The sequence below is a fragment of the Podarcis vaucheri genome (genome assembly GCF_965113315.1).
Source record: "Podarcis vaucheri genome assembly, chromosome: 6".
Classification (NCBI taxonomy): domain Eukaryota; kingdom Metazoa; phylum Chordata; class Lepidosauria; order Squamata; family Lacertidae; genus Podarcis; species Podarcis vaucheri.
Window position 1 is genome coordinate 104,407,339 of NC_138764.1, and position 8,631 is coordinate 104,415,969.

At 51.3% G+C, this 8,631-nt stretch overlaps 1 protein-coding gene across 1 annotated transcript; it reads right to left on the reverse strand.

The window, feature by feature from the left end:
• Window positions 1-907: 907 nt before the first annotated feature.
• On the reverse strand, window positions 908-3,230 carry FOXS1 (forkhead box S1). The gene has a single exon (XM_082226248.1). It carries the CDS (start codon window positions 2,559-2,561, stop codon window positions 1,188-1,190), a length of 1,374 nt encoding a protein of 457 aa, XP_082082374.1. The 5' UTR covers window positions 2,562-3,230; the 3' UTR covers window positions 908-1,187.
• Between the last annotated feature and the right edge of the window lie 5,401 nt (window positions 3,231-8,631).

Genomic DNA, 8,631 nt, shown 5'->3' on the forward strand with positions numbered 1-8,631 from the left:
CGCTGTGGTCTAAACCACAGAGCCTAGGGCTTACCGATCAGAAGGTCGGCAGTTCAAATCCCCGCGACGGGGTGAGCTCCGGTTGCTCGGTCCCTGTTCCTGCCAACCTAGCAGTTTGAAAGCACACCAGCACAAGTAGATAAATAGGTACCACTGTAGTGGGAATGGAAACGGCATTTCCATGCACTCTGGCTTCCGTCACGGTGTCCCGTTGCACCAGAAGTTGTTTAGTCCTGCTGGCCACATGACCCAGAAAGCTGTCTGTGGACAAACGCCAGCTCCCTAGGCCCATAGAGCGAGATGAGCGCGCAACCCCAGAGTCGTCCGCGACTGGACCTAACGGTCAGGGGTACCTATACCTTTAACTGCAATAAATAAACAGAATGCTCAGAGTGGCTTTTTCCCAGTGACATGGGACATTCTTGTTAAATAAGTTGCCACAAGGCAAGGCTACCTATGTGCATGTGCAGAGGGCAGGCTTCTTAAGGGTTCCATCTTTAAAATAAAACTCACAGAAAGGAGGAAAACAACATGAAACCACCTAACATCTTCCACAAGCCCTGGTTTTACTTTTTCCTTGGGTCAAGGGGAAAATTCTGGCCACCTGGCAGCCACATCTGGGTCAAAAGGACCCCCCAGCAGACCCCTCTGGGCGCAGAGACCTTGGGCGACCCCCACACTGAGCACATCTGCTTCCTTAGCGAGCTGCAGACCAGAATGCAACGTGGTTAATCGAGGCAAATTCAGAGGATGTTTTGCAAACACCATTCATGCCCTGGCAAAAACCCACTTCTGAAACCTTCCAGCCCAGCCCTGTCCTGCCACAAACCACATGCCCAGATGTGTCCCGACCCCTGGCCCCTCCCCTTTGCCCAGTTCCCACCCGGGCCGACAGAGAAAGCGAATCTGCATCAAGAAGTGGGGAGTGCGTTTATTCCGCTAACCAATTTTTCCTTCTTAAAAAAAAGCAGGTTCCATCCGCCGGCTGGGAGCTGCCGTTGCTGTTTTTATCCGGACGGGACGATAGCGTTGCCAGTCGGAAGCTGGAGGGCTCTGCTAATTTAGAGTCCCTTCTTCGCTCTGCCAGTCAAGAGTCAATAACTTACATAGGGGGTCAAGCCCTGGTTCCCCGGCGGGGAGGACGCGAGTGCTGTCTGGTCCCGAAACACGCCCCCTGAACCCCTCCATCACTCAAAGAAGAACATCCCAGGGGTCCTGTAGAGACAGTGGGGGAGCCCTAGCTGGTACCCGCTGCCCCCTGGGAGGGAGAAGGGCCCCCCGCCCCAGGCTTCCTGCTCTCCTTGAAGTGGCATGAAGGGGGCTGGCTGGCTGGGGACCGAGGACCCAGGGGCCACGGTGGCTGTCAAAAAGTGCTCCAAGGCTGTGCTGCAGCCACCATGCTCGTTGACGCAGAAGTTCAGGGCCTGCAGGCGGCACTGGTAGTTCCCGCTCAGGGAATCGGCTCCCGAGTAGCCCAGGGAGCCGAAGACGGGCAAGACAGCAGGCTTGGCATAGGCCTCGCCTTCCAAAGGCGATGGCTGGCGGCTGCAGGCCTGGGCACCCTTGCTAGGGCCCAGGAAAGTTGGGGCCAGCTGCCCAAAAACCTTCCCATCCTGCCCGCTCTTGGGAGGCCCCAGAGGTGGTTTGGGGCTGCCCTGAAGGGGCTCCTTAGCCTCTGCGGGTGCCTGCACCATCCTGTCGCCCGCTTGGCTAAGAGGGCTGGCTTGCATGCCCTCCAGGGCTGGCTCCTTCGCCTGGGAGCAGTCCAGCAGGGCTTGGTAGCAGGCCTGTCGGTCGTACGGGTGAAGTTTGGGCGCCAGCTGCGGCGGAGCAAGGCACTGCTGCCCTGGTGGGTAGCTCTTGGCGCAGGCCAGGCCTCCGGAGCCCAGGTGCTCCTGGCAAGGAAGGGCCGGGTCACCGGGGCTTCGGCCTCCAACGATGGGCACCTCTAAGGGCAGCGTTTTCTCTTGGCAGGAACCCTGGAGCAGGCCCACAGCAGCTGACGAAGAACCGGAACCACTTTCTACTTTGATGGCTTTCTCCACGAACAGCGGGCATTTGGCCGGCGGCTTCCTGTGGCCCTCGGCGCCCCTCTTGCGGGTGAAGCGGCGTCTCCGCCGCAGGAAGCTGCCGTTCTCGAACATGTTGTGGCAGTCGGGGTCCAGGGTCCAGAAGTTGCCCTTGCCGGGCTTCTTGTCGTCCCGCGGCACCTTGACGAAGCACTCGTTGAGAGACAAGTTGTGGCGGATGCTGTTCTGCCAGCCCTGCTTGTTCTCCCGGTAGTAGCCGAAACGCGCCGTGATGTAGCGGTAGATGCCGTTGAGAGTGATCCTCTTCTCTGGGGTGCTCTGGATGGCCATGGTGATGAGGGCAATGTAGCTGTACGGAGGCTTGGTCCCTTCGGGGGCCAGCGGCGAACGGGACCCCTGGAACGGCTCTGGGGCTGCGTACCTGCCGAAGCCCATGGCCAGCTGGCTGCCTTCTCCTCCTCCTCCAGCCTCGCATAGGGAAGGCAGGCTGGACCGGGAAGCAGCAGCCGGATGGAGATATTCCAGCTGCATCTCTCTCTCCTCCAAGCAGCCGCGAGTCCTGGGGAGACTCCTGTCCTACTGACTTGGTTTGAAACTCTGCTGTGGTCCAGCCTCTCTCCCGCCTGGAAAAGCAGAGCAGAGCGGCTCCACCTCCTGCCCACAGGGACCCAGAGGAGGGGCGGAGAGCAGCTCCTGCTCCTTCGCAAGCCGGCCAGCCTCTGAGCATCATCGCCTCCGCGCAAGAGGAAATGCCACCTCAAAGCCGTTCCCAGACGCAGCTGGCGGGGGCAAGCCCAGGATGGAGGTGGTGAAGGCAGCCGGGAAGCTGCAGCTAGGTCATTTTGGGTTGTTTCGTTAGTCCAAGGAGAGTTTATACAATAGAAGGCAGCAGCCCAGGACCAGGAGGCAGGGCGAGATTGGCAATACCCCCAAAATGTTTGGTGTCAGCAACGGCTTCATCTGGGCCTGGACGGATAATTGCTGCCCTTCCTCTCTCCTGACAATGAGAACTTTGTAGGCATCCTGTGAAGCTAAGTGCTGGAAGATTCAAGACAGAGGAAAGGAAGGAATTATTCTCCACGCAGCACATAGTTAAACTATGGAACTCCCTGCCACAAGAGGCAGAGATGGCCACCAACTTGGAAAGCAGATTAGACAAGCTATCGATAGCTACAAGCCAAGGTGGTGATGCTCTGCCAGTGTGGTGTAGTGGTTAAGAGCAGTGAACCGGGTTCACTTCCCTGCTCCTCCACATGCAGCTGCTGGGTGACCTTGGGCTAGTTACACTTCTCTGAAGTCTCTCAGCCTCACAGAGTGTTTGTTGTGGGGGAGGAAGGGAAAAGGAGAATGTTAGCCGCTTTGAGACTCCTTAGGGTAGTTATAAAGCGGGATATCAAATCCAAAACTCTTTTCTTCTGCCTGCAGTTGGGAGGCAGCAATGGTTCTGAAAACCAATTTCTGGAAACTGCAGGAGGCGAGAGGGCTGTTGGGCTTGATTCCTCCTACGTAGGTTTGCCTAGAAGTCCCACTGAGGTCAGCGGGTCTTACTCTCGACTGAGACCCTCCCTGCCTGCAGACTGTCTCGCCAGAGTGGTGCATGCTCTGGTTATCGCCCGCTTGAACTACTGCAATGCGCTCTATGTGGGGCTACCTTTGAAGGTGACCCGGAAACTGCAACTAATCCAGAGTGTGGCAGCCGGACTGGTGACTGGGAGCAGCCGCCGAGACCACATAACACCAGTCTTGAAAGAACTATGTTGGCTCGCAGCGCATTTCTGAGCAGAATTCAAAGTGTTGGTGCTGACCTTGAAAGCCCTAAACAGCCCGCCCAGTATACCCGAAGGAGCGTCTCCGTCTCCTTCTCCATCTCCATCGTTCAGCCTGGACTCTGAGGTCCAGCTCCGAGGGCCTTTCGACAATTCCATCACTGCGTTGTTTTATATTCTGCTGGAAGCTGCTCAGAGTTGGTGGGGCAACCCAGTCACATGAGTGGGGTACAAGTAATAAATCATCATTGGAGCCAACTCCTAGCAGTTGAGGTCCCTTTGGCCCCAACAAAATATTTGAGGGTGCTGAGCCCCACCCCAGTTGATGGGCATTGCCATTTAAATGGGTTGTGTGTGCCATGTCTTGTGATCAATTATGCGGGGTGAGGCTTACCTGTTCCCCCCAAATATTTTATTCAAGTTGGCACCCCTGATAAGAAGTCTCTAGGATTGCAGCCTGAACAAACCTAGACAGCATCTTAAAAAGCAGAGACATCACCTTGCCAACAAAGGTCCGTATAGTTAAAGCTATGGTTTTCCCAGTAGTGATGTATGGAAGTGAGAGTTGGACCACAAAGAAGGGTGATGGCCGAAGAATTGGTGTTTTTGAATTATGGTGCTGGAGGAGACTCTTGAGAGTCCCATGGACTGCATGAAGATCAAACCTATCCATTCTTAAGGAAATCAGCCCTGAGTGCTCACTGGAAGGACAGATCCTGAAGCTGAGGCTCCAATACTTTGGCCACCTCATGAGAAGACTCCCTGGAAAAGACCCTGATGTTGGGAAAGATGGAGGGCACAAGGAGAAGGGGACGACAGAGGACGAGATGGTTGGAGAGTGTTCTTGAAGTGACTAGCATGAGTTTGACCAAACTGCGGGAGGCAGTGGAAGACAGGAGGGCCTGGCGTGCTCTGGTCCAGGGGGTCACGAAGAGTCGGACACGACTAAATGACTAAACGACAAGAACAGGATTGCAGCTTGAATTAACTGACCACTTGCGGCCTTTCCAATGGCACCCCAGAATCTACTGCTCCATAAGAACGTTAAGAGCCCAGCTGCTGGAACAGTCAGTGGCCATTTAGCCTGCATCCAGGCACTGGTATTCAGGGGCACAGTGCCCCCAACAGTGAGGTTACAGCCACCCTGGCTAGCAGCAAATGAGAGCTTTATCCTTGCTATTGTCTAATGGTAGGGCTGGGTGATGATTGACATGTTGCCTTCACAGAGGGACCTTGCTGTCATTATGCAGAGCGTAAATGTCGTGCTTTATAAATAAGTGACATTAATTGCACCAACATCATTTTAGGAACATTTGAACAGCTTATTATTATTATTATTTAAAATATTTTAACATTACTATTATTTCCTCCTAAATAATTTTTAAAAATCAACATGAGATGCAGCCTTTCAAAAATACCCTTTTAAAGTACAGTGGTACCTCTGGTTACGTACTTAATTCATTCCGGAGGTCCGTTCTTAACCTGAAACTGTTCTTAACCTGAAGCACCACTTTAGCTAATGGGGCCTCCTGCTGCCACTGCGCCACCGCTGCACAATTTCTGTTCTCATCCTGAAGCAAAATTCTTAACCTGAAGCACTATTTCTGGGTTAGCAGAGTCTGTAACCTGAAGCATATGTAACCCGAGGTGCCACTGTACTGAACCCCCCAGCACAGCAAACATGCCCCCTAGTGGCCGCCTGCCTCGTCATTTTCTACCTTCTCTCATCTTTTGCTAGGTCTTTGCAAAACTATGAAGTTCACCGAATCAAAGCGAGAAACATGCGCAGACCATGCAAACATGCAAAGTACAAATTATTTCAATAAGTGCATACAATTTTTGTAGAAAGATCTCACGATCATAGATAAAATGCAATTAGAACTATATTGGCGAAGGCACAGTATAAGCAAAAAAAGCGATAAAGAGGCTCGATAGGTAGCTGGTTTCAAGAGTTCTTATTCAGGATCCTTTTGGGATGGGAAGTTTAAGAAATCCATATTATGAGCACTAGAAGTCCTGTAGCTTCACAGTCCTGGCTGAGTGCTTTTTCAGAGTCACAAGACGTAACTTGGAGCAAGCCTCTTATTAAATCCACAGTGGGCAGCTTCCTCAAAGAAGAGTTTTCAACAAGTTCACATGCGTAAGTTTCAGCAGCTGACAATCCCCGAAAAGGCCTGGACCTTGCCCAAGCTGCTCATCTGCGTTACAAATGCCTCTCTGCTCTCTCCTGCACATGAACCACCACTAGCAGAAAAGCACCCAGCGATTTAAACTTCGGATGCAATTCCCTTGCTATCCTGCTTGTCTGACATGTACCATACGTGGAAGGGATATCCGGATGTTGCTTCTGAACTGGGGTTCAGCCCACTGGGAGGTTTCTGTGTATCACTTTGTTTTTAAACTAAATTGGGAATCTCTTGAGAGCTCGAGGTAAACACTGGGAATGAATGGGATCCTGCTTCCCCCTAGCGGCAAATGCAAGAAAAGATCTTCTCCAAAGTCTACTGCAGGGGTCAGCAAACTTTTTCAGCAGGGAGCCGGTCCACTGTCCATTAGACCTTGTGGGGGGTGGACGGCGGACTATATTTTGGGGGGGGGGAATGAACAAATTCCTATGCCCTGCAAATAACCCAGAGATGCATTTTAAATAAAAGCCACTCTACTTATGTAAAAACACCAGGCAAGCCCCACAAATAACCCAGAGGTGCATTTTAAATAAAAGGATACATTCTACTCATGTAAAAACACGCTGGTTCCCGGACCGTCCGCGGGCTGGACTTAGAAGGCGATTGGCTTGGATCGGGGCCCCAGGCCTTAGTTTGCCTACCCATGGTCTACTGTTTGTTTACAATGACCCTTGACAATCTGGTGCAATAGTAGTAGTAGTAGTAGTAGTAGTAGTAGTAGTAGTAGTAGTAGTAAAAATAAAAAAATTCCTTCCAGTAGCACCTTAAAGACCAACTAAGTTTGTTCTTGGTATGAGCTTTCGTGTGCATGCACACTTCTTCAGATACACTGAAACAGAAGTAGCCAGATCCTTCTATATAGTGAGAAGGTGGGGAGGGGTATTACTCAGAAGGGTGGTGGGAATGGGAGATTGGCAGATAGCTGAGATGAGCCTGTTGACGACTCTTACACTTCAGTGTATCTGAAGAAGTGTGCATGCACACGAAAGCTCATACCAAGAACTAACTTAGTTGGTCTTTAAGGTGCTACTGGAAGGAATTTTTTTATTTTGACTATGGCAGACCAACATGGCTACCTATCTGTAAGTAGTAGTAGTAGTAATAGTAATAGTAGTAGTAGTAATAATAATAATAATAATAATAATTTTATTATTTATATGCCACCCGTCTGGGTTGCACCAGCCACTCTGGGCGGCTCCCAACAAAATATTATAAAACACAATAAAACATTGAAAACTTCTCTACAGTTGTTGTTGTGTACTACAACTCTTATCAGTTGCAGCCCACTTTGGACTACAACTCCCATCATCCCTTGCCAGCATGGCTGTGTATCAAGCTGCTGTCAGAAGCTCCAAGAGCAGGCTGGGAAGTATTCATCTGTGGCTGCACAGGTCTGAATTTTCGCCGCATTACAACAACCCTGTCTCTGCCTGTCTCTCTTGCACAGGCCTACAATCCTGGGGGGAGGAAATGTGTTTGCTCAGGACCTCAGCGAAGGTTAGCAGGGGGCTTGCAGAGATTTGTCCAGGGCGCTTCATCCTGATCTATTTGCAGAGAGGTTAAGATGACTTAAGCTATTTAAAGAAGATTCATTCTGTTATTTGGGGGGGGGGGTGGGAGGTCACACAATGTTGCGTCAAGTGTGTCCTCCCACACTTTCGAGTGCGCTTTCCCAACTGCAAAAAGTCCAGCCTTTGGGGGAAGTGAGATTGTTGCACAACACATCCAAAGCAATTGCAATTGCACAACCTGAATTTGACGGAATCCCCCGCGGAAATAGTGGCAGTCTGGAAGTGCCCCAGTCTCTAAAAAACTAGGGATGAAACCGGACTGACACACCAATCGCAGGTGGGTTTTTCTGCCCATTCCCCTCTCCCATCCCAGAGTGCCTAGATACAGAAGATGACAGGGTTCCTCTGCCTTTAATAGTCCTGGGCTGCAGCTGCTGAAATTCTCTCTTCTTGTTGTTTAGTCATTTAGTCGTGTCCGCCTCTTCGTGACCCCGTGGACCAGAGCACGCCAGGCCCTCCTGTCTTCCACTGCCTCCCACAGTTTGGTCAAACTCATGCTGGTAGCTTCGAGAACCCTATCCAACCATCTTGTCCTCTGTCATCCCCTTCTCCTTGTGCCCTTCATCTTTCCCAGCATCAGGGTCTTTTCCAGGGAGTCTTCTCTTCTCATGAGGTGGCCAAAGTCTTGGAGCCTCAGCTTCCGGATCTGTCCTTCCCGTGAGCACTCAGGGCTGATTTCCTTCAGAATGGATAGGTTTGATCTTCTTGCAGTCCATGGGACTCTCAAGAGTCTCCTCCAGCACCAGAATTCAAAAGCATCCATTCTTCGGTAATCAGCCTTCTTTATGGTCCAGCTCTCACTTACATACATCACTACTGGGAAAACCATAGCGTTAACTAGACGGCCCTTAGTTGGCAAGGTGATGTCTCTGCTTTTTAAGATGCTGTCTAGGTTTGTCATTGCTTTTCTCCCAAGAAACAGGCGTCTTTTATTTTCGTGACTGCTGTCACCATCTGCAGTGATCATGGAGCCCAAGAAAGTAAAATCTCTCACTGCCTCCATTTCTTCCCCTTCTATTTGCCAGGAGGTGATGGGGCCAGTGGCCATGATCTTAGTTTTTTTGATGTTGAGCTTCAG

Bases quoted from the DNA above. Each gene is read 5' to 3' on its own strand.
- FOXS1 (XM_082226248.1), bottom strand. From the start codon at position 2,561: ATGCAGCTGGAATATCTCCATCCGGCTGCTGCTTCCCGGTCCAGCCTG.